We start from the raw sequence: 25280 nt of genomic DNA, 5'->3' as shown, positions 1-25280 counted from the left end.
CCCATAAAATACCCCCAAATCAACAGGAAGTAACTGAAAGTCAACAGGTAAATGACCTTAAATGGCCCAAAATTACCTCATTGCCTGGCATTGACTGCCACTGACGGCCATAGACGCTCAATCCGTTTGAAGTGGGAGGGTTCATTCGCTCCAGTTCAAACGGATTGGACGTCTACTAGTGATAAACTCGTTCCAATTCACAGCAGAAGCTTGTTTTTCTATTTAATAGTTGTTTTTAGAATATCCTAGCATGATTTCCTGACCAATGTATCTATAATCGTTGTATCGTCAGATCATTGTTATCGTGAGCTTTGTATCACAAACTGTATCGTATCGTGAGGTACCAAGAGGGTCCCACTCTTAGTGTTTACTAACTTTTAATTTTGTATAAATGCGAAATCATATTGGAGGTATTGCCTCCTCAGCAGCCACCCTCCGCAAACATGTTTTACGTGTCGGTTGGCCCTCCTCCTCTAAGCCGCGGCTGTCTGTAACTTTTCTGTAGCTGGAGTATTCCCATACCAGCGATTTCGTTTTCTTCGATGGGGGAAAAATTTCAGGAGTTTCACCTCCTCCAGCCATTGTGTAGCACAGCTGACTCACTGACACTGAGCAACAACCAATGGGGGAGGGTTGAGCCTTACAGCTGAAAGCGAGGGATTTCTCTAGGCCTGAACAATATTGGGGAAAAAAAGCTATTGTTGTGATTTTTTTGGGGGGGGTTGCGAATAATTGTGATATTATATTGCGATATTAAAAAAAAAAAAATAAATAAAATAACATTAAAAAAATATATATATATATGTATATATATATATATTTTTTGCTTGTTTTAGAAATTTTCACTAGATGACTTGAATAGCTGTTTGGAAAGACTTTTGTCCAGTGATCCCTCGTTTTTCGAGTAATGAGGACCATAACCCGCTGCGATAAGTGAAAAACCGCAAAGTAGCACCGACCCCCCCCCCCCCCGCAATTATATATATATATATATATATATATATATATATATATATATATTGTGTGTGTTCAATGTCTTTATTCAGATTTAGCATTGGAAAGAAATACATATAAGACATGTTTTTTTTCACTTTTTTTCCCCCCAAAGTATGATTAATTTTTTAAAAATATATATATATACTGTATATGGTTTAATAAATGGTTTTTAAGCACTTCAAATGTAATAATAACAATCCCACCGAATCATTTTAAACAAGAATAAAGTTCTGTATTAGAAAAATGCTTCGCTTTATTAAATGCTTTTGATTACCTACCTTGGCTGGTACTCCTGGAGTGACATGTAGAAATTACAAACTCCTCAAGATCCCTTCTAGCGTTTATTGCCGAGACATAACATGTCCGGCTGCTCACACACACACATTCATTTCAGCCCGCGCTTCCTTGCGCAGCAACTATTTAACAAGTTAAATGATGATTGACGTATGCGGCGCATGTGAAGTCCGTGTCTGTGGCAAGATCAAACAACCATCTGTCAACATCGTTAACTTTAATAAGCAAGTGCCACTGTGACTAAGGAACAAAGAGCAGGGAGAGGGAGGGAGGCTGTGCGGAGCGCATGAAGCAGATCAAAGGTTTGTGGATTAAAAAGAAAAAAACTATCGCATATCCTTGCGATTGGACTTTTGCACATGCGCACATCGCGATGGTGATGTTTAAACGATATATCGTTCAGGCTTAGATTTCTCCATGCATTTTTGGGACATAAACAATAGCTAATACCATTGCGACGGTAGGACGAAAAATGTTTGCGGTTTTGAAACCTTAACGTTTTCATACCACGGTATAATTTGGAACCAGTAATCGGCACATGTCCAGTTAAAAACTAATTTAACCACTAATGGAACAACAAGCAATTAGATTCAAATCCATTATTTGGTCGGAAGATAACATATTATTTTAGTCAGAATGCATATTTTGAAATAATCGGTTATCAGATTTTTTTTTTTTTTTTTTTGCTAATTTTTTTGCTAAATCCCAATCTACCCCCCAAAAAATCCATATTGGTTAAAGGCACAAAAGTGCTAGCATGAGGCTAATGTAGCAGTCTACATCTTCAGTTATTTCTTAAAAGGAGAGGGGAAAAAACTTATATTCGACAACAGTTACAAGAGATTGAAATGAAAGTCCTTTGTTTACAAAAAGCTGCTAAATACTGCCTGAGAGTCATGTAAGAAGCTTTAAAGTGTTGGATCTTTGAGGTAGTGCTAAAGTGGGAAGGCAACCTTGTTAATATTTCATATAAGCAGTCGGGTGTTTATTTATGAGCTTTGCTAAGTGGAGCTGCGATTTGTCTGTTTTTCCTCTGGCTTACCACAGTGGGATGCCCGAGGTTTGCTGGCGTTATGACGTTACCGGGAGGGGTGGTGCTCCTGCGGGGTTACAGCTGATGGAGAGGAGTCCCTCCTCCTCTCACACTCGCTGCCAGGATCGGATGATGAGGACGCAGCACGACGGCAGCGACACACAAGAGGCGCCGGGATTGTATGCAAGCCGCAGGACATGCTGAGCGGACGTTTATGCGGTTTACGTGCGTTTCTTTCTGGATCTCCAGTCATGACAAGTGCCTTCCCAACACGGATTTTCCAACTTTTCTGACATTATTCGGACCCTCAGAGAGGTTTTCACTGATGTCCAGGGACTCGCATATACTATGCACCATTGCTGTTTCATGCTCATCACAGAACCTGTAACCTCAGCACGGGACTCTTGAAGGGAGGACCCTCATTCCCACAACCACCCACAAGGTTGCTTCCCCTCGCACAACGTAGGGATGTTCGCCTCCGTGGAGCACGGTCCGGTCCTCTGCAGCGACTCCAACATCTTGTGCCTGTCCTGGAAGGGCCGCGTGCCCAAGAGCGAGAAGGAGAAGCCGGTATGCCGGAAGCGCTACTATGAGGAGGGCTGGCTGGCCACTGGGAACGGCCGGGGGGTCGTTGGCGTCACGTTTACATCCAGTCATTGCCGGCGGGACCGGCCCACCCCACAGAGGGTCAACTTCAACCTCAGAGGGCACAACAGCGAGGTAAGATAGAACATAATTATTTACTTATTCTAATTATTACTTTTCTCTCTGCATATTTAATCACAAAGTCAAAGTAGGAACTGGATAGGAAATGAATGGATGGGTTATGATTAACTCACCTTTGATTTATTGGAATCTATATTTCCTCATTTTATTGCTATCCAACGTAAATGTTGTTTTTATTTTAGAAATGTTATTTTAAAGCGCTATGATCTGCACTCAAAAATGGAAAAATAACTAGGGCTGCAGCTATCGATTACTTTAGTAGTCGATTAATCTATCAACTAGTTAGTTCGAATAATCACGTAATTGGATTAGGAACATTTAATGAGTTGCAGAGTAAATTTTCGAGATGTAAAACAAAGGCTTGCTAAGATTTCAATTTCAAAATAAAATTCCCAAGTGTTTCTTCAAACTATGCAAAATTACACTTTCATTTAAAAATAATATACGTGAGCCTAGCCTCAAATGGTATAAATAGATAAATAAATGAGGATCTAAGTATAACAAAAGAACAATTGGCGAACTTGCATTGCAAAAGTCCGCTAGCTTAAATGCTATAAAATTGTGGTTATTCACAATGCTCTCAACAATTTGTTTAAATACGTATTGCCACAAAAAACAGCTAAATATACCTTTAAACTAAATTACGAATGCATTTAAATAAAATATTAGCTCAAACAAAATCTTACCTTATGTTGGTCTTAACAGGGAGCAGCTGGATGCAGCCATGCTAAATGGGTTATGTCATGTTCACTGCCAAATCAATACAACTAAATGTAAACACTTTCAAAACTAACCATTCCATCGCCACTCTAATTAAACGAATGCTCGAAACAGCAAAATTCGAATCAAAGCTTTTTTTCTAATCGAATTACTCGAGTTAGTCGATTAATCGTTGCAGCACTAAAAAAACACATAAGATAATGACGATATACTGGGCTACTTTACAATCTCCAGACAACATCAGTGTCTAAAGTTGAACGGTTTCAGGATTTTTGGTTGTCAAGGCATTTTTGTTCGAAAACATTTTAATCAAGTTTTTTTATGATTTTGCCACCTGGTAAAAATATTGATGCTTAGAATAGTGATGAATATGAATAGGTAACATAGCAGAATGGATTAGAGGTTGGCATTCAAATCTTAGTTGCAACTTTCATTTGTGGAGTTTGTCTTCTCTCTGTTCTGGTGTGGGTTTTCTCTAGGTCAGGGGTGGGCAAACCGGTCCTCGAGGGCCACAGTGGGTCCTGGTCTTTGTTCCAACTGATTCAGCACAGACAGTTTAACCAATGAGGTTTCAGTGGAAACAAGAAGCACCTGACTGCAATCAACTGCTTGCACTTGTAAGAAACCAGATTGGTGAAAGTCTGTCCTCATGGTGGGTATGAACAAAAACCCGCACCCACTGCGGCCCTTTGTGGAATAGTTTGCCCACCCCTGCTCTAGGTGCATCCTCTATTTAACAAACTGTATGGATTATATATTGTACACTGGTGCAGCTATCGATTGTTTTAGTAGTCGATTAATCGATGAACTAGTTAGTTCGACTAATCGAGTAATCGGATAAGGAACATGAAAAAGGACATTAAAATACCTTAGCTAAGCCTCAAACGGTATAAGAAAATAAATAAGGATCTATGTACAACAAAAGAACAACTGGCTAACTTACATAGCAAAAGTCCGCTAGCTTAAATGCTATAAAACGCTAATGTTTTTTTTGTTGTTTTTTTTTTTGACAATGTTCTTAACAAATGGTTCAGACACATATTCCCACCCAAAAAACGACTAAATTTACCTGTAAACTAAATTACGAATACATTATAAAAAAACATAAGCTCAAACAAAAATTTGGCTTATCAATCAATCAATCAATCAACTTTATTTGTATAGCACATTTAAAAATCCGCCAAGGAGACCAAAATGCTTTAAATAGCATAACACAGCAAAATAAGTCAATTTTTAAAGATAAAACAAACACATAAAATAAAATAAATAAAAGACGTGGTCATAAACTGTCACTGCACATTAAAAGCTGAAGAAAAATAAAATGTTTTAAGGCATGATTTAAAATCTGTAAGTGAGGGGGCCTGTCTAATAGTAAGTGGTAATTGGTTCCACAGCCTGGGCGCCATCACCGCAAATGCCCGGTCACCCCTAAGCTTCAGCCTTGATCTTGGGACTACTAGAAGCAGGTGGTCAGCTGATCTGAGGGTTCTGGTTGGACTGTAAGGCTGAAGCAGTATGTTGGTCTTAACATGGAGCAGCTGGATTCAGCAATGTGAAATGAGGTAGACTAGAGGGCAGTGTATTCACCAAAATCAATAAAACGAAGTGAAAATAATTTCAAAATAAACCATTGCAACGCCACTTTAATGAAACGGATACTCGAAGCAGCAAAATTTAATTCTTAACTTTTTTTCTAATCGAATACTCGAGTTAATCGATTAATCGTTGCAGCACTATTTACATTATACGCACACTCTCTTTCTCAACACAGTTGCCAGAGATAATAAAAAACAAAACACATTTTACCACCGCTAGACACACTAAACATGCTGGAGTTAACTAACGTAGCTGGTGGGAAACATTAATGACAGTGTTTACTAACCTTTAATTCTGTATAAATGCGAAATCATATTGGAGGTATTGCTTCCTTGGCAGCCACCCTCCGCAAACATGTTTTACATGTTGGTTGGCCCTCCCCTAAGGCGCAGCCGTCTGTAACTTTTCTTTAGCCGAAGTATTCCCATACCGGCGATTTAGTTTTTCTTCAATGGGGGAAAAAGTTCAGGAGTTTCACCTCCTCCAGCCATCGTGTAGCACAGCTGACTCACTGACACTGAACAACAACCGGTAGGGGAGGGTTGAGCCTTATAGCTACAAGTGAGGGATTTCTCCATGCATTTTTGGGACATAAAAAATGGCTAATATATTAGGGACAGTATGACGGAAAGTTTTTGCGGTTTTGAAACCTTGACGTTTTTTATACCACGGTATACTTTGAAACCGGTAATCAGCACATGCCAATAGGTATTGTTGTTCTATAGCACACAATCAATTTGGAATTTTTTTTATTTTTAGAAAATAGTTGAATTATTTTGGATTGTCATAATTCAGGCTTCAGCTGCGTTTTTGTTTGTTACCTATGGAAGTCTTAACCAGCGTGTCCTTGAGGTACTAAAAAGTATTAAAGGTAGATGAATCAAACGTGGGAAACTTAAGGCTCTTAGAAGTATTCGCAATTTCTTGGATTTTCTCCGTGTAGATCTTTTCTCCAGGCTGTCACGATCTCCGCTGAGTAAGCCTACCACGGCTAACCACCCACCCTAATAGGCATCTTATTCCTTTTTTTCAATTCCCCTAAGTCAGGGTTAGAGATAATTAGAAGGGAAAGACCTTCAAACAGAGTGCCACTGGATTGGACTGAGTTTTTTACCAGACTGATTGTCAACAAAGAAGAAAGAAAAGCAGCACATTTTCTTTCTGTCTAGTCTAATGAGCAACTTCTAACATCACAACCTCATGACCTCCTGTCAGTTGTAGCATCCTTGAAAAACATATGATGGGAATATTTTTATATCTGCCTTTTACTTGCTATCTTACAGAATATTCCCTCTGGATGTGATTCAAAATAGATCAACACCTCATTTGACAAGCCCTCTTGCCGCTCTTTATTTCCCCTCACGACGGCGTCTATTCATTCTACATGAGCTCTGAAAATATGAGTGGTTTGACAATGTCTTTGTGAACCGTTATGTTGAGTTGTCTGGCAGTTGGCACTCCTCCTTTCAAGCAAAAATAGATAATATTCTGGCATGTTTTGTATTTATAGACGTCCATATTTACGCCTTACAGTACACCTATTCATGAATTATTGCAATTTTTGTGGGTGCTTATTAGGGCTGAACGATATTGGAAAAAACTGCGACTTTCTGGGGGTTTGCGATATATTGCGATGCTTTTTGTAACGATGACAATAAATATTCTGAATCTGACTCTGAAACTCGAATTGACAGGTGACGATTTGATTACAATTCATAAAGGTTCAAAAACGATGATTTTCCCTCATAACTTTATGGCAGCCGCTAGTAGCAGAACGAAATTCAAGACACGTCTGCCGCCCGGGCACAGTTAACGGGCGCACGCACATTATGATGGATGCTGCCTGTTACGGAGAGAGAGAGATTTACTCCTTTTTAAAAGACTGGAAAATAAATTTGTGTATGAGACAGGCAGGAGACAGGTAGGAAAAGAAGTGCGACTCGGCGGTCGCAAAAAATGAAGAAAAAAAAAAGAATAAAAAAGCAGCTTAAGGGCAGCTTTTTGTTTTATTGGCATGTTTCCACTGTTCCTGTTGAATCATTAGGATATTTTAGATAAGTAATGGACATAAATTTGTTTGGCTACTGTATTAACTAGTAATGTACGATGCATCGATAATCGTGATAGTCGTGATAACCGCGATCATCGTCAATACCGTGATCATCGTTCAATAATCGAATCGAAGCACCCTGAATCGTAATCTAATTGAATTGTGGGGTGCCTATGATGGCACACCTCTACTTGAATAGCTGTTTGGCAAGACTTTAGTTGACTCACCATGACCACATTGTATTCATATAATACCGTTTAATCCAGGTTAAGGGAGTCATCTGGGAATGATGAAGATTGCTGTACATAAAAGGGATCCAGGAGGACATGTCTCTGCATACTTGCTGCCTTTAGGAAGCAAAACAAAAGTTTACCTGTTCAAAAAAACATACATACATTGGTCAGGAAATCATTCTAGGGTATTCTACAAAGCAATTAATAAACAGAAAAAAGCTATCTTTATCCTTCTGCTGTAAATTTATCACTAGTAGAAGACGCACAATCCATTTGAACTGGGAGGGTGGCAGGGAATAACCCCTCCCACTCCAAATAGGCTCCTCCCACTTCTATGGCCGTCAGTGGCCATTTCAGGCCATTAGCTGTTGATTTTCAGTTACTTCCTGTTGATTTTGGGGCATTTCAAGGTCACTTTCTGTTGATTTTGGGACATTTTATGGGTCACATGCTGTTGATTTTGGGTTAAAGAAAAGAAAGTGACCCAGGAATGACTGAACAGTCACTCAAACTCAACATGAAGTGACTTGTAATGCCCTAAAATGAACAGAAAGTGACCTGTAAATGCCCCTAAAATCGGAAAGAGTGACTGCGAATGATCTAGTATCAATGTTAATTTGTCCTTTGGAGTCGAGCGCCGTCAGTGGCAGCCATGCAGTTATCTGAGACAGTATAATGGTGGAAGATTTTTGGTAGCAGCTTGTTGGGACCTTATTTTTTTCTTTTTAAAGCTGTAGTGTGAACTAATTTCTTCACATGCCAAATAGGGTCACAAGTAAAGTAATTAAACATTGTCCGCCAAATAAAGCATGAAAAAATAATTTATATGTTGTATATTTGACAAAATAATCGCGTTTCCGAAGTTCGAGCCTGAAAGGGGACGAACCCGGAAGTGATACGTCACACCGGGAACAGCGTTGGCAGCTCCATACATACGGCCGCAAAACAAAGCCCTTCAAACAATGATTCAAACAGCGATATAAGCGATAGACCGAGCGCAAGGGAGGAGATCCAAGTTTTTGAAGAGTTGGAGGAAGAAGAGGAGCTTGGAATTTTATGTTGGATCTAACTTGTATTAGCCAGACGCTAATCAGAATGCAAACAATGTACCTAGACTACCTGACATGGAATGGATACAAGACCCATCGAGATTACAACATTGGTAAGATCTAGGCTGTTATTATTTTTATGATTTGAAGATGCAGGCATTTGCACATAATGTTATGTTTTTGTCTATCTGATGACATTGTTTAAAAAAATAATAATCAGACTTCATGTTCATTTTGGCAGATCCGGCAGCTCTCGTGCATATAAAATAATAATATAAAAACGTTGGGGGGAAAGAAGGAGATGAGTCTTCGATGGCTTTCTCCACTTTATTGTGGCAACAATAAGAAAACAAAATAATAGTGGACTGCTGCCACATTCGACCGCGAAGTTTTGCTTCTCGCCGATCTCCTCCTCGCCTCCCACTCCAGCGTCTCTTAAACGGATTGTGCATAGTGTCTTGTTATGAGCTTTTTGTTTACAAATGTATCGAACACACAACGTGCTGACAACCTTGTCTCTTTATTAACACATGGAGCAGTTCTTATGGAAAAGTTAGAACACAGCTCGGCACAGCTCTCGGCAGGAATTGGCGTCTAATGGCGTGAGGAAATGTAGTTTTTTCACACAAGCGAACAGATTACAAAGCACCACTTCAGTGTTGTCCCAAGACTACATTTCCCATGATTCACTGCGTGACCTGCGCGCTCGCTGATTCGCTGTGAGATTGACTCAATGGCTACGCTAAACCAACACGCTATTTTTCAGCTGTCACCTGTCAGCGGCTCTCATAGCTTATACTGCTCAATTCCACAACAGTAGGCAGCTATGCTTTGACAAAGTCATCAGTCATCCATCCAAAAATCACACTTACTTTTTGGCAAATCCTTGATCATAAGCAGACCGGTTAAGGAAGCAGGCATCTTCGAAGTGTTTGCAGCAGAGAACACTACTCGATGATGGCGTGAAATTCATTCGCTTCGTGCGAACGAAAGATGTCCATTTACGTGCCCTGCTATCCTTTGGCCACTCATACAACTTTTCGTTTGAGCGAGAACAAAACATCGCCACACACCGCTGTGGCATCTTACCGAGAAGCAATGCAACAAACAATACTGTTCTATGGTGGACTTCCCTCCCACGTCTAGGTGTGACGTAATTTCCAAAGATTGCCGAAGAAAAGCATTTTCGTTGTCAAGGGCGTTGCTATGGGTTAAACAAAGAATCTGGAAGGGTTGCGTTAAAAAAAATAATGAAAATATGCTTATAATTGTTTAGCCATTGATATTATTCAAAAACATGGTTGGCCAACCTTACTTCAAAGTTCCCCTTTAAACATTGACAACGTTTTAAAACGATGTCTCGATTCTTTGCATAAGCGTATCGATAACCTTTTGGGATGCAAAGTATCACGATGTATCACCATATCGATATTTTGTCACACCCCTAATCGTGATGACAATATATTGCAGGCCTAGTGATTATTCATATTATTCTATTCTATTCTATTATATTTATTTCATTATTGGGGTGGGGTGGCTCACTAATAGAGTAGTCATTTTTGCAACCCAGAGGTTGTGCGTTCGATTCTCTGCCCTGATGAACTCGTCGCAGTATCCTTGAACAAGATACTGAACCCTACGTTTTTCCTGGTGCTGCGTCATCAGTAGGTGAATGGGGCTGTAGTGTGAAGGGCCTTGAAGGTAGAAAGATGCTATAGCTGCACAACTTTTTAAATAGGGTCTCTTTTTTAATTTTTTAATTTTTTTGTTTTAGCATGGGTGCTGCAAAACCTGTAGAACCCTCAAGCAATGTTTCCACCAAGTGATGGCGCTTTCTATTTAGTTTAGATGAGTAAACTGAGAATAGATGCTTTGCAGTTGCAATGTTGAAAGTTTCCTCAGCATCAAGAGTTTAGCCAATTTTACTGTGACTGATTAGCAGATTATGACTCCGAGATGGGGAAATCCTTTCTTAACTCTGCTTTCATCTCGCAGTACGCTTTGTTTCGACTTGCCTGGCTGACCATGGATTTGTCTTTGATTCTAATCAGGAGTTTCCCGATCGCTCATGGCTCTGGAGAATACAAGAGTGGCAAAGAAGTGAGGTGTAATTATGGAGATTGAAGAACAGATCTAGCCTGTCACGTTTGACCGATTACTTTGCAGATCCAGCCTGGAACGAGCCAATAGTCACTGAAACGGGCTGGCATAGTCATGATGTTTCGAAAGTGAAAAAAATAACAAACGTTTTAACTTTGATGGTTGGAGTGAGAACACACTTCATAAAGACAATACATCACTGTTTTCCTTAGTCTAGTTCTGATGAAACTTCTGCTGACTCTTAAGTTTTGTCTTTTCATCTTGATTATCTGCACCGGGTCCTTCCATTGGGTTCTTTCATATATCATTCTCCCATTGTCCCGTGTCATGTATCGTTTTCCGTGCACTTAATGTGCTCTCTACCTGTCTGACCTCTTGACACACGCGCAGCGCTTAAGAGTAATAGCTTTACTGCGCTAATCCATCCATGGAGAGGACTTATTGCATAACCTGCTGGACTGCCACGTCAGGGGTAGGCTGTCGTGATTTGCGCCCAGAAACCATTAAGGCCTATAATGAAAATAATATAGTAATCTATATAGGTGGGCCATTCACCCGAAGTCAGCTGGAATAGGTTCCAGCACCCTCTGAGCCTGACAAGAATAAGCAATGTTGGTAAATGGATGGGTTTTGGTACCATAGGGGTGGCGTGGCTCAGTGGTAGAGTAGTTATCCCCCAACAACTGGGTTGGGGGATGGGTGGGTTCGATTCTCCGCCCTGATGAACTCATCTAAGTGTCCTTGAGCAAGACACTGAACCCCACGTTGCTCCTGGTGCTGCGTCACCAGTAGGTGGATGTCAAGATAGTTTAAAGCGGTTTGAGGGCCTTGAAAGGTGGAAACCTATGGGTTTCGGTAGCATAGGGGTGGCGTGGCTCAGTGGTAGACTAGTTGTCCCCCAACCCAGAGGTTGTGGGTTCGATTGTCCGCCCTGATGAACTCGTCTAAGTGTCCTTGACCAAGACACTGAACCCCATGTTGCTCCTGGTGCTGCGTCACAAGTAGGTGGATGACGAGATAGTGTAAAGCGCTTTGAGGGCCTGGAAAGGTGGAAAAGCGCTATACAAGTATAACACCATTTACCATGCTGGATGAATAGTTAGCCATAGACTTCATAATGATATTGATGGGACACTGGGTGCGGGGCCGATAAATAGGGGGCCTATTTACGTCAAGTGGAGTGGAAACACAGATAAAGAGCTTTTTACCTTGAAAATTCTTGTGAATAAATGCTTGAATCCCTGAATTCTTTATAGATATGGATGTAAAACAGACTCGAGTGCTGGTTAAAAGCAAAAAAAAAAACTGGCAGTTAGCATTTATTTTACGTAAATATGTCGAATGTGCTGCTAGGCTTTAAGCCACTGTGGCGCCGCTTTAGCACAGCAAAGAGCTTTTTACGTTGACATTTTTGGGAATAAATGCTTAAATCCCTGAATTCTTCATAGATATGGAAGTAAAACAGTCTCAATTCTTAAGTTAAAAGCAAAAAAACAGGCAGTTAGCATTTATTTTACCTAAATATTGTGAATTATGACGCCAATGCCGTAGCGCAGGGGTGTCCAAACTTTTTGCAAAGGGGGCCATATTTGATGTGGTAAAAATGTGGGGGGCCGACTTTGGCTGATGACCTTTACAAAGAACAATATATTTAAGCAAATTTTAGCAAGCCATTCTGTGTGTCACATTTGCTTCATTATTTTTTTAAATTAATCATTTCAACAATCTCTCAACTAGCCCTGTAAGGTTCTCTTTCGACTCTCGGGCTGTTGCGAAATACTGCTGCTGTGAAATTAAACTAGCTTCAAGTTGCTTCAATTTCTCGCTGCTATCTTCCCTGTAATCTTGTCGTACAGGTCAGTGTGTCTTGTTTGGTAATATCGCCTCACATTGAACTCTTTAAAAACAGCGAGTCTCTTTGCAAATGAGCAAGACACCGTTGTTGCGTATTTTAGTGAAGAAATAGTCCAATTTCCACCTATCCTTGAAGCCGTCAAGCCGTCGCAGTCAACTTTTTTTGTTGATCGTCGCCATTTTAGAAAATCGGGAGTAAAGGGTCACACGGGGTAATGTTGCTTAGTAGGAGTGGGAACCTCAGGGCACCTCACGATACGATACGATTCGCGATACAAGGCTCACGATAACGATTATATCACGATACAGCGATTATCGATATATTGGTCAGAAATTGGATACATGACATTCTACGATACAACTGTTGAAACAGAAAAAAAAAAAAAAGATATTTGAAAATAGAAAAAATACTGTTTAAGTCATTTATTAAACAGTGACACCTTTTCTGTGCAACATTGCTGTAAAATATAAATCTACTGCAAATTGTGCCCCTGCACATATAGAGGAAACCAACCACGACCACTGATATCGCTTGGAGAGATCATGATGAATGGCACCCTTAATTTCTTTAAAGTTTTAAATCTTTTAAAAAATTAATTTTAAAAAAGTGCCGTAGGTGTCAGCAGTTGAGCTTGGAGTGGGGCAATGATAAAATTGGTGGGTCTTTTCTTCGTATATGAACTTTGTTGCTTGGTTTGAGCACTTCCGCTATCTGCTTCAGCATTTAAGATGTCAGACTTGCTCAGTCACAGTCTTCCTCACCTTAAAAACAACAAAATAAAACAAAAATATTAGCTACTTCTTAGCGTTTGAGTTGAAATCCTGATTTTTTTGGTGTGTTGGTAGTACTGAATTAAAAAAAATATGAATTGAATGTATAGAAATTAAAAATTCAATAATTACCTATTTTTAATATGTAGGCTACATCAATAATTACCTATTTTTAATATGTAGGCTACATTAATTATCATGCACATCACTTTATATATCTTGGAACCTATTCAAACCATTTTTATAGCTTATTGTATCAAAATGACAGTAATAACAGTTTGTGTAGTAAACTAGATGGAAATTGGTTATCAAATAAATCGGTAAATTCATGTGGGCTTGTTCGATATTCATTTTCATCCAGTTTAGGGTCCTGGTTTATTTTATATCATTCAACACCAAATGTCATCAAAATAATACATGTAAATTAAAAAGTCAATTACATTGCAAAACTTTCTTACCTCCATTGATGAATGCGAAGCAGGGAAGAAATCAGGTGTGCCCTTCGTCACCAGCTCCCAGTGAACCTTATTTTTGTTAGACAATTGTTGCATACAGCAAAGTCCTTGTTCACCTTACTTCCTTTCTTGTTGGTGTAAAATCTAAAGTGTGTCCCCATGTGTGATTTGTGGCAATATTTTTCTCATTTTTTCCTCCACCGTTCTCACGGAACTTTTTTATTTTTTTAACCCACTTGGAGCTGCCTCTCTTCTTCTCTAGACAACTTGTGCGCACTTTACCCTCACCGCCACTCCCGAGCGCCCCTTGTGGACCGCCAAGGAATTGCTCAACAAACATTGAGCAGTTTACAGCATCCATACTCCATTGTATGGCAAATATGTTAAATAAAAGTATCGATTCTTGGCGGGAGCATATCGATAACCCATCGGGTTGCAAAATATCGCGATATATCGCTGTATCGAGATATTGTCACACTCTTATTGCTTAGTGCTGCTGCCTTTAAGTGGGTAAATGAGGAGCAGCATTTAGTGTATAAGCTACTTCATATGCTGGTGGCAGTACTTCTGACCAATTTATTAAGTCTGTGTGCGGGCCAGATGTTATTGATTATATGACAGAGGGTGGGGGCCGGATGAAATCTGACCACAGGGCCCATTTGGCCCCCGGGCCGGACTTTAGACATGTCTGCCGTAGCGGTTAGTTTCCCCAATTGATTTTTTTTTTTTTTTTTCACGTTTCATAATGCATGCATGGCAAATGACGCCTGAGACAATCCTTCGTGTTTGTATGCGGTACAGCTTTCATACTTTCTCAACCTAAATCTGGCATTGGATCGCTGCATGTGTTGAATAACTGTGACCAACATCAACCGACTGAAGCGTAGTGTAGGACGGCCCCCTACTTGAAGGCGTGGCGCAGTGTCTGGTGAATGTGTCCTGTCAATATCATTATGAAGTCTATGGGTTAGCACATCAGCCGCACAGTTCTGTGATCAATTGTTCAATCCTGTCTGGAGTTTGCATGTTGTCCTGATGCCTGTGTAGGTTTTCTCCAGGTACTCTAGTTTCCTCCCACATTCCAAAAACATGCATACTAGGCTGATGGGACATTCCATATTCTCAATAGGTGCCATTGCGAGTGTGAAAAGTTGTTTGTGTCCTTGTTCCCTGTGATTGGAGTTCAGGGTGTACCCCCGATTCCTGTCCGTTGTTAGCTCCAGTCCACCGCAACCTTCGTGCGGATAAGCAGTACGGAAAATAAATGATTCAATATCGGCGGGCACATTGTGCTGCTTTTCTTTAGCTGATGTTATATATATATTACAGGAGACGCGCTTCGGGTTTTGCATGTATTCAAATGCTTATCACATAAATATGAATATAAATTCAGCGTCACGTTTAACGGAGATCCCTTAAAACCTCTGCCGAGGCAACCAAGGTCCTCCAGATATTTCCATGGCAACCAACACTGTATTTGTTGTCTCTATAAGAGTGATAATAGTCCTATTCCTTCTAAGAATTACTAGTGTCTCGTTCATATTTATAATCATATTGGTGAAACTATTGGAATACAATACAATATAGTTGCCAAAAGGGTTTTGCCATTTTGGCACTACTACACCCCTAAAACAAGAAAATATGAGTAAGATTCTGCCCTATGCGCTGCCTAGTGTACCATGAAGCTTATTCCCATTGTCCTTTGTCTTACATTGCACATCACGCTCCCAGCACCCTTGCCATTTTGCTTTTTTTTGTAACAGCACAGCACTTCTCTTCTATTGAGTTAAGCATCTGATTTAATATCTTGTCCAAATCAGTGGCCTCAGACTCTCCCTTCCGTTTGCTCTCAAGCCAGCTGGTCTTCTTCGCTTTACAATAATGAATGACGATTTTCAATCGGCTCACAATTTCATTTTAAAAACCCAAATCCTCTTATATCCAAGTGAGCGCGTCTTGTAAAACTCCGGCAAAACAATCTTGATATTGATTCGTCTAGAGAGTGCACAGTTGCGGCCAAGACTGTGAATTTCTTTTGGCAAAAACAAAGGGCTCCACGCCAGCGTTCAGTGTTGCCATGGACCTCCATGCGCTTTCCACTGTGACACTGCACCTTCACAATGTCCTTTCACTTCTGCTGACTGCACCGCAACCCTGATGCTGCCCCTTGATTTGATTTGGCCTCCTCTTTTAACTTGCTGGGGTCAGCTAAGCGGTTCGCTCTTACGAGGCGCGCATTGACAAAATCACCACACACACACACATGTAGGAAACACAGTGGCAGCTTTCCAAAGCAGAAAATATTAATGGATAAGTAGCGTCCAATGATTTAAGGGATCAGAGACCGTGAGCTTCCTCTTATCTGATTACATTTAGGTTCAGAGAGGGTAAAAATAAGGGAAGAACACAGTTGTGTGTTTTAATTTCGTAGCTTTTGGAAACTAAAAATGTCTCATCAATCCTGTAGTGAAAAATAGTTTTCTTATTTGCTCTAGTTTTCATTATTTGAATTTGAAATGTATTCAAAATTCGTTTCCCGGGTTCTTGTACAAGAATGTTCTTTTTGTACAAAGGAAAACCTGTGCATGAAATTGTTTAACAAGAATGTAACGCATCCTGTTAAAAGTCAAATCTAAATGAAAGCACCCATTAATATTAGGAATGGGAACCTCCGTGTACCTCACGATACGATACGATTTGCGATACAAGGCTCATGATAACGACGATGTCGTGCTATGGCTGTGCAACAATTGTTGATACATGTGTCAGGAAATAATTCTAGGATGTTCTACAAAACAACTAATAAACAGAAAATTAAGCTCCTGTCATCATTCTGCTATGAATTGGAATGAGTTTATCACTATTGGACGTCCAATGTGTTTGAACTGGAAGGGCTCATTCATTCGCTGCCATCCTTCCCACTTCAAACAGATTTGACGTTTATGGCGGTCAGTGACACCCAATTAGTTAATTTATGGGCATTTCATGTCAATTCCTGTTGATTTTTAGTGACCTCCTTTTCTTTTTGGGGCATTTACAGGTCACTTCCTAGTAGAGGTGGGAATCCTTGGGCACCTAACGATTCGATTCCGATTCAGAGGCTCCGATTCGATTATAAATTGATTATTGATGCACCACAATCCCCCCCCCCCACCCCCCCAGTTTTAAAACTGTTTCATCATTTAAAGATGGATTAAAGTCAAGATTTTGCCGGTTTGGGTTTTAAAAATTATTTTTTTTTTCGATAAAAAGTAATTAGGTTCGCTACAACACAGCCTTCTAGAGAAGTCTGCTGCTGTAAGATGGCGCCTGTTTACTAGCGCGGGAAAGTCTGTCATTTCGCATCTAGTTCTTGGAATATGATCTAACACGGCCGTCATCTGTCATTTCACATCTAGTTCTAGAATATGTGATATCTACCATAGCCGTATGTTGCCGTATGTTTGTAGCAACTAGCAACTGGGCGCTGTTTGTGGCAGCTGACAGCCTCAGTCAGGTATTATTGTTTTTTTGTTTTTTTTATCTAGCAGAATGAGTTGAACATGATATTTACTCCGTTCCTCATTGCGTCCCGAAAGACCGCGCTGTGTGTTATTTCCGCTTTACCTGGTATAATTCAACAATCGGAATTTGGATGTTTGTGAATCGTTCTCGAATCTTCCACGGCAGAATCGCGAATAATCTACGAATCGGAAATTTCGCACGCCTCTACTTCCTTGTGATTTTTTTTAAACCTGTCCTGTTCAGCTGTTTGACAAGGAGAATGGAAGTCTAAGTGTCCGGTTGGTCTGAACAGTTTCAATGTTTCACACTGAGAGTATGACATGCTCTCCCATTGTGATCATTCAACATACCTCGTTTATTATGACAAAGCAGCAAACAGGAAGGGGTTATGGGGGAACAGAAGAAAAGAAAAGAAACAGAAGAAAAGAAAGAAAAGAAACACAACAAGAAATACAGTGAACCTACACTAACTATGAATATGTTGGTGCTATCATCAGCTAGATGTATTTCCAGTTGACACAATGTGGGGGGCCTGTTGACCAGGGAAAGAAGGGGAGGGTGGTGGGGTAGTCTATAAGATAAGTGATTGGGAGGGGTGGAGTGTACATAAATCAGCTCTGTGATCTAGAAACCAGTAATTGTGTGAATTCCTTGTGAGTGTAAGTCCGTCGGCAACCGACCCTACGCTGCCCCATCGCCATTCCCTGCACCGGGGCCCCCCACCCGAGCCCGCCCAATCACATCCAGGTGCGCGCGAGCCCCACCAAACGCAACAGCCACGAAGTTGAGCGGAGACCACCCCAGGGCCCGGGGAGGGAGGACGAGCGGGGGAATTGGGGGTGGAGCCAGCGCAGCCCATCCCTCCTTCTGCAGCCCAGCAAACAAGCCATAGCTAATACAGATACATGCAGTATTTTGTTGCCTTCATTGTAAGGCTTATGTAAGGCTTTTCATTTTTTTTGCGGCTCCAGGCATTTTTTTTTTTTTTGTTTTTTTGGTCCAATATGGCTCTTTCAACATTTTGGTTTGCCAACCCCTGCCCTAAAATAAACGGGAAGTTCCCTGCAAATTCCCACAAAAGACTGGTGGTGAATGCTCTGGTTTCAATGCCATTGACTGTGCTAGACGTCCAGTCCAATCAAAATGAATTGGACATCTTAGCTGCGGCCATGGCAGCCAGTGAGCTAAGGTAGACACTATTTTAATGGAAAATTTGGTAGCGTTCTGTTGGTTCCTTTGTTGTTGTTGTTGTTTTGTAAACAATAAAACCTTTGTAAAACGACATATCAGTTCTTCATAAGAGCATATCAATAACCTTTTGGCTCCAAAGTATTGCGATATATCACCTTTTCGATATATTGTCACACCCTTACACACTATAGCAATTTCATCAAAGCTTCCACTGGCTGTATTTTGTGGTTGGAGAGCTAAATAAGCCCTCATATCATCAAATAAAATGCCCATAGTCAGCTGGGATAGGCTCCAGCAGCATCGTTACAAGCAAAAGCAGTACAGATAATGGATGGGTGGATAAATCTACTTAGCATTTAATACCTGACTGATATCTAACAGAGACTAATGGACAGTATTGTCGTATTTACGTATTAGCTATGATTCATGCGTGTTGCATTTGCACCTGCTTTGCAAAATCTGTTCGTGTATGCAATGGCCATTGAATAAATCATTGCTTACATACATTTTACTGAGCAATCCGAGCCTTTCTTTTTCTTTACTTTTTTTTTTTTTGTGCCCATTTAAAAGACTCAAAAAGCTTTAAAGCGTTGAATATATTACATTAAAAAATGTTTTTAAAAATCTTGGGCTCTGTGACATGCTATAGTACTCTTAACAAGTTCACAACCTTTGTATAGGATTTTATAGATTGTTAAATCTCTCCTTTCTAATCACGATGCAGACTAGGACAATTGCCAAGCATTTGTTTACTCGATTCTCTGCGGTGATCTGCCGTCCCTCAGTGTCCTACAGTGTCTTATCCTTATCCTGTCTGTTTCCATGTGACGGGCGATCTCTACCAACTCGCTGCGTCACGGCGAGGTGCTCAGCTGTCTCCCCCGCGGGATGCCTGACCAGCTCGCACTAATCTCCACACCCTGCTAAATTTACACTCACATGCGCAGATTAGTCCCACCCTGATGCAGAAGATGGTGCGGAACACGACATGTGCACATGATGCTTTTTTTTTGTTGCCTCGTTTGATGTACCTTTTGTCCTTGTTTGGAAGGAAAGTGTAATGCTATCCTCATGTGAAGTTCAGTATAGTATTAGCTCCATGGATTTGGATGTTTCCTGGTGACTAATCTCATTAGAAATACACCAGAAATGATGTTTTAGCACAAGAAAGGTACCAGTGGATCTATGCTGTTGCGTGCTACGTTTAAAGTAACTTTGAAACTTTGACTGTCCGTGTTCCACAAGCACATACTTACAGTACCAAACTCAAAAATTTCTTCCAATGGCTTGTTTCCACAACATCAAGGCACGGTAATGATTTTTAATTTTTCAACAGTGTATGTGTAATTGTTTTAATAGGTAATTTAGCAATTCTATTTGGACTTTAATGCATCAAACACATATATGAAATAAAATATACTTACAAAAATTACTTTCAGTCACCTGCTTAAGACGTTACACTCATCATCCTTAGATTATAACCCAGGTTAAGTACAAAGTAAATAGGAGCGATCTGGTCTGCAGTGGGAGGACATGTTTGGTTTGAATAATTGACGTATGTTTGATCATTTTAAACAGAACCCAGCAATATTGCTGTATCCGTGATGGAGGATTATGATTAGCGTTATAATTTTGTGTTCATGCACACGTACACGTTAGTAAAATGTCATCCCTTTGTGGCAATCTAGTGTAATCCTGAGAAACCCCTAAGAGTAATCAGTGTTGTAGAGTCTGAATCTTTATCCTCATTAAACAATACCCAGGTGGTGCATTGATACTGAGGCAACTCAAATGCTCTTCTGTGCAGGAAACTTCCACTGAAGCACAACAATTGATGCTTTTTTTATCTGTGTGCCAGCAGGATTATGTAAAACAAAGTTAATAGCACTCTATTGTTAAATATTGACCAAGGAAATGCAGTATTACAGTATATGCAGAAAACACAGTAATATAGTTTACCAGCAAGGGCGTAGGTTTGCATAGGGATGGAAGAGATATAACACAACCAACTTCTCAGGATGGTCAAATTGTCCCCACAGAATGCAAGCCACCTCCGTATTAAAACATGTGCCATGATCCTAGTTTTTGACATAATACAAAACACGATGTTTACTCACTTTGCCGTAAGTCCAATGGTCCCACAGTTGTCGCACACTTGTCTTGGCAGATCTCGAGGTGAACGGGAACTTTGTGAAACCCAAAAAGGCTCACACGCCTCTCCCTGGTGCAGCTACAAAAGCACGCAGTCGTTTGGCTGACGTGATGCGAAAAATAAACGAATTAATCCACAAAATTAGCTGACTCCGCAGTTCAGGGCACTGGGGACACTTTTCCTTTATATTGCTCTGCACCAAGCACTTTAATGGAAACTAACCCATAGTATTGTTGGAACTCCAATCTGAATTTCGTTGTTATCTTGACAATGACAAATAAACTCTGAATCTGAATCATCTGCATTCTATAAAGCAATGCTGTATTGTGAGGTGCTGATAAGCTGAAGAACGATAAACCGATACAACCGGATATCCGGTTTTACAGATGAGAGATACAGCTGTAGCTATAGTAAAGCTACGATTTGACAGTAATTAGCCCTTAAATATTAAATGAACCGATAGTAGAGACAGAATTCGGCTATCGCGAGCACAAGAATCGGCTTCTAATGCCTAGTTCAATGCATTGCTTAATATATAATAATTTAGCTTTTACTTCACATGCTTGTGTCATTCACCACACAGCGCACTTAGTATGTGACATGATGTGACATGCAGGATCACAATATGGACTAGCATAACTCCCCGTCATTACCCGATCGTCACGGCCGTGTCATAACAACGCGAGAGCTAACAAAACCATTGTAACGCACGCTCCGTAGCGTTTTCTTCACAGCCCAAAACGAAACTAGTAGTGGCAACGAAGTAACATGCTAAAACAATGGACAGTTTGAGCACCACGCCAGTGACGTGCAGCGATTGATTTTCAACGCACCCAGGAAAACAAAAGTCGGACTTTGAAGTGATGAAGGCAGCCAGATCTGTTCGCATGGGTCAGAGCTAGTGTGAAGCGGTACAGAGATCGTGAGTTTTTAACCCTGAAAAATAACCCACTACAATGGTGGAAAGGGCGGCATATTGTTTCCACGAAACGCACTCTGCTTAAACATGAACATGTGGATCAGATGATCTTCCTCAAGAAAAATCTGCCCTTCAAAAAAGATATGAACAGTGATGAGGAATAAAAAAATGTGGAAGCACAGGCATAAGTGAATGACTTTGCTGTGTACAGTATAAGTTTAAAGTAATGACTATTGACCTGTCTTTCTAAAATGCCATGTTTTTATTACCCCAATTATACCAGTGGTAAAGCATAATTTATTGTGTATTTATGATAGCACTAGCAGGTTTAATTCTTTTTTTTCTAGAGCTGCTGCATATAATTTTTTTGTTTGTAAGATGTTTACGTGAAAGTTTGCACTTCAACTACTTACCTCTTCTGTTCAAAACACCAGGAAATACAGTAATTGACTTACTGCACTTTATTGTTGTATGTCACTGGAGTTTTATTTTATTATCAATCCCATCCAACAAAATGACGGTCATATAGTAGCCTTATTTTTTTTTTCATACTGTAAATACTGTACGAACACACACAACAAATGTTTACTATCGTATCGTTTTAACTCTGTATCGAACCGTATCGTTCTTAAACTATATCGAATCGCTCGGCCTTAAAAACGTATCGTTTTTTGATCGAATCTTAACCTGTGTATCTCGATACAGATCGAATCGGCTTCATGCCAGAGATTCCCAACCCTAGGTGCTGACCCAGGTGACGTCACATTTGCATTCTCCTAAACCCGAGACTGAAGCCGGAAGTCACTCATTTTCATGGCGCGGGATTCAAAATTTGAATATATAAAACGATCGCTTTCACATACAACGAAGTGGTCTATTTCATTCAGAAGATAACCATTTCCTTTGCTTTTTTTTTTAACTAAAAAATAACTATTTTTTTGTGTGCGTGAACCCAAAGAGGAATTATTCTTCAGCATAGTTTTTTTTTTCTTGTTTGAAATAGATGGTTTTAAAATGGCTCTGCTCATTAGATTACCACTTGTGTGATCTCCCTCATTTGACTTAAACCCACATGTCCTGCCGGTCCGTGAATAGACGAGCGTGTGTTTAGCAGGAGTGACACGGTGGTTTTGTGAAGGGTTGGGATCAAGATGAACAAGTCCCTCCATCAAGCTTATCTAAAACGTTAGCTGTTGTCAGAGTCACACTCGAAAAGTGTAAGCCTGGCTAAAACGTGCCCTGTGTTGTGCCCCGGAGCATGTACGGCCCACGTGCTTTGCTGAGTGAGAGCGGCGCTGCTCCCCGCTTAGGATTATTCCTCTGGGAATAGGCTGAGTCACGCCACAGAAGAACAGGCAGATAGTGACATACACACACACACACAAGTAGAAAAGTAGGGAAGAGCTTGGGGGCGGTGATGGGTTCTTTTGAGGCGACATTAAATGATCCTTACTGCTCAATATGGGCAATCAGTGTCTTGTTCCTCTGTTGATCATGTGTGATATGATAAGTCATTTCAGTTAGTGGTGTTACACTTTATGAGAGTGAAAATGACTGATTTGATTATTTTATGTTCTTATCAGTTTTAAAAATTGTTGATATTGTTGTGTAGGTAATGCTCCATTTTGTGTACTTTAGTAGCTGGGAATAAAGGCCATTTCATACTAGTGCGAGCAGTGCTAAAAAGCATTTTCCTATCGTTTTGGGTGGTGTAGCCAGAGTAAATTTGCACATAGGGGAAGGTCTATAATAGTCATGTGCTGGTTGCCGGTTTCGAGGTTTACCTTGGTATGAAAACGTCACGGTTTCAAAGCCACTAAAATTTTCCGTCATATCGTAGTACGGTATTAGCTATTAGCCACCACAATGCAAGAACTGTTTTTGACACAGTTATAAATATAACACACAATAAAACACAACAGGTTTCACACACATAGTGGTTAGAAGTGTACAAATGTGTTGTACACAGGTAGTGTACAAAGGCAGTGACCAAAAGTAGTGTACAAGACTAGTAAGTGTACAAAAGTAGCATACACAGGTAGTGTACAAAGGTAGTGAACAAATTAGTGTACAGAAGTACAAAAAGAGAAAAAAAGTTGTGTACAACAGTAGTGTACAGAGATAGTGTACAAAGGTAGTCTGTGAAGGGTAGTGTACAAAAGTAGTCTACAAAAGTAAATAGTGAACAAAAGTAGTGTACAAAAGCAAGTAGTGAACAAAAGTAGTGTGTTTTGCTTAAGGTTATCATACCGCCAAAATCTCATACCGGCACATGCCTAGTCCATATATGGAAATATTCTCTATTTCCGTAATGTTATGATGTCAGAATGAGCCTCCAATAGGAAAAGGGTTGGCGGAAGGACATCATGCTAGTTTGGCGGATATATTCACAGCCTAAGGACGATAGAAGAAGTCATTATAGATGCTCTTTTCTAGTTTCCAAAGCTTCAGGACACTTGAAAAGAGGCTTTCAAACTTCTCCCTGCTGAGCCGAAATGATGTCTTGAAGCAGTTTGGTTGGAACTGTAGTTTATGAATTCAACTCTTTCTGTCACAACTAGTGGGGCCTTTTTTTACGGGATTTATTATGACAAAAGCTTTCTTGTGCAACAATGGAAAAATACATCCTTCGCATTGGTTTTCTTCAACTAAAAGCCTTGCTGTTTACTACCTGAAATTTTGCGATGTCAGCAATTCCAAATTTGGTCAAGTTAGCAAGCAGGTCGCCGCCTTTACGCGTTGGTGCTTGTGCTGGACCCTTTCACACAAGGCTGGCGGGAAAAGGCCTAAAAGGGAACCTCGGACTTAGAGACTTGTAGGTTCAAATTGCCACAATTGTTCTCTTTTACAAAAATATGTTATTAGAAACAGATAAAATATTATAATATTTAGTACATGTTTTGACCTATGGAGGGCGCCATATTTTATGGACGCTCAGGGTGATGATGTAGATTGTCACTGTCACTCGCTGAATACTACTGGGTTACTGCAATTCCTTCTACGCGGCGAGATGTCCAACACATGGGCTCATCGGTTAAAAGTTGCGAGTACTTACTATTTGTCTTTTTATTGAGTGTTTTATTACCTTTTCATTGCCTCAAAATACTTTTTGCAGGTGTTTCCTTCTCATACTTTTAAGCAGTCTTTTCTTGTGCGAGCCTTTAAGCAGGTTGTTGATCTGTTGACCACATTAGTCAAGTAGCATATCTGAACCAACCTTATTTGATAGTACTATATTTAAGTATTTTCTTAAGTCATATTTAGTATGTTCTGTCTGTATGCATCTATACAAAATAAGCTGAACGCGCACGGTAGTACTTTGGGTGACAAATTCGCCTCTTTTCGGACGTTTCGCCGGTGTAGCACATTTTGGCGGAACACCGTTTTTTTCGTACTCTCGTCACGTCTCATCCCGTCTTTCCTGTTCATTTTGCTCTTGCTGGTCGTTTTGTGAAATATCGACAGTGCTGTCATGCTCATTAATGTTCCTCTCTGGTTCAAATTGAAAGGGTTGAACAGATGACATGTGTATGTCGCTAGAGTCATACTCTGGAAGCCCGGCAGCGTAACCATGTAACGTCATCGCCCTGCGACGTCAACAACAATGGCGACCTATTAGTCAAACTCATTTTTACAA

The 25280-nt window shown here is 40.3% G+C and overlaps 1 protein-coding gene across 3 annotated transcripts in view; it reads left to right on the top strand.

Annotated features, from left to right (window-relative positions):
* Positions 1-25280, top strand: part of tulp4a (TUB like protein 4a) — a 52780-nt gene that overhangs the window by 4869 nt on the left and 22631 nt on the right. For all 3 annotated transcript variants that reach the window (XM_057822863.1, XM_057822861.1, XM_057822862.1), the window contains exon 2: positions 2338-3043. In XM_057822863.1, coding sequence (XP_057678846.1) covers positions 2792-3043 — 252 coding nt within the window. In that variant the 5' untranslated portion in view covers positions 2338-2791. The remainder of the gene's footprint in view (positions 1-2337; positions 3044-25280) is intronic.

The sequence above is a fragment of the Corythoichthys intestinalis genome, chromosome 19 (genome assembly GCF_030265065.1).
Source record: "Corythoichthys intestinalis isolate RoL2023-P3 chromosome 19, ASM3026506v1, whole genome shotgun sequence".
Classification (NCBI taxonomy): Eukaryota; Metazoa; Chordata; class Actinopteri; order Syngnathiformes; family Syngnathidae; genus Corythoichthys; species Corythoichthys intestinalis.
Note: the sequence above shows the minus strand (reverse complement) of the source record. Positions and strands in the feature narration are given on the sequence as shown.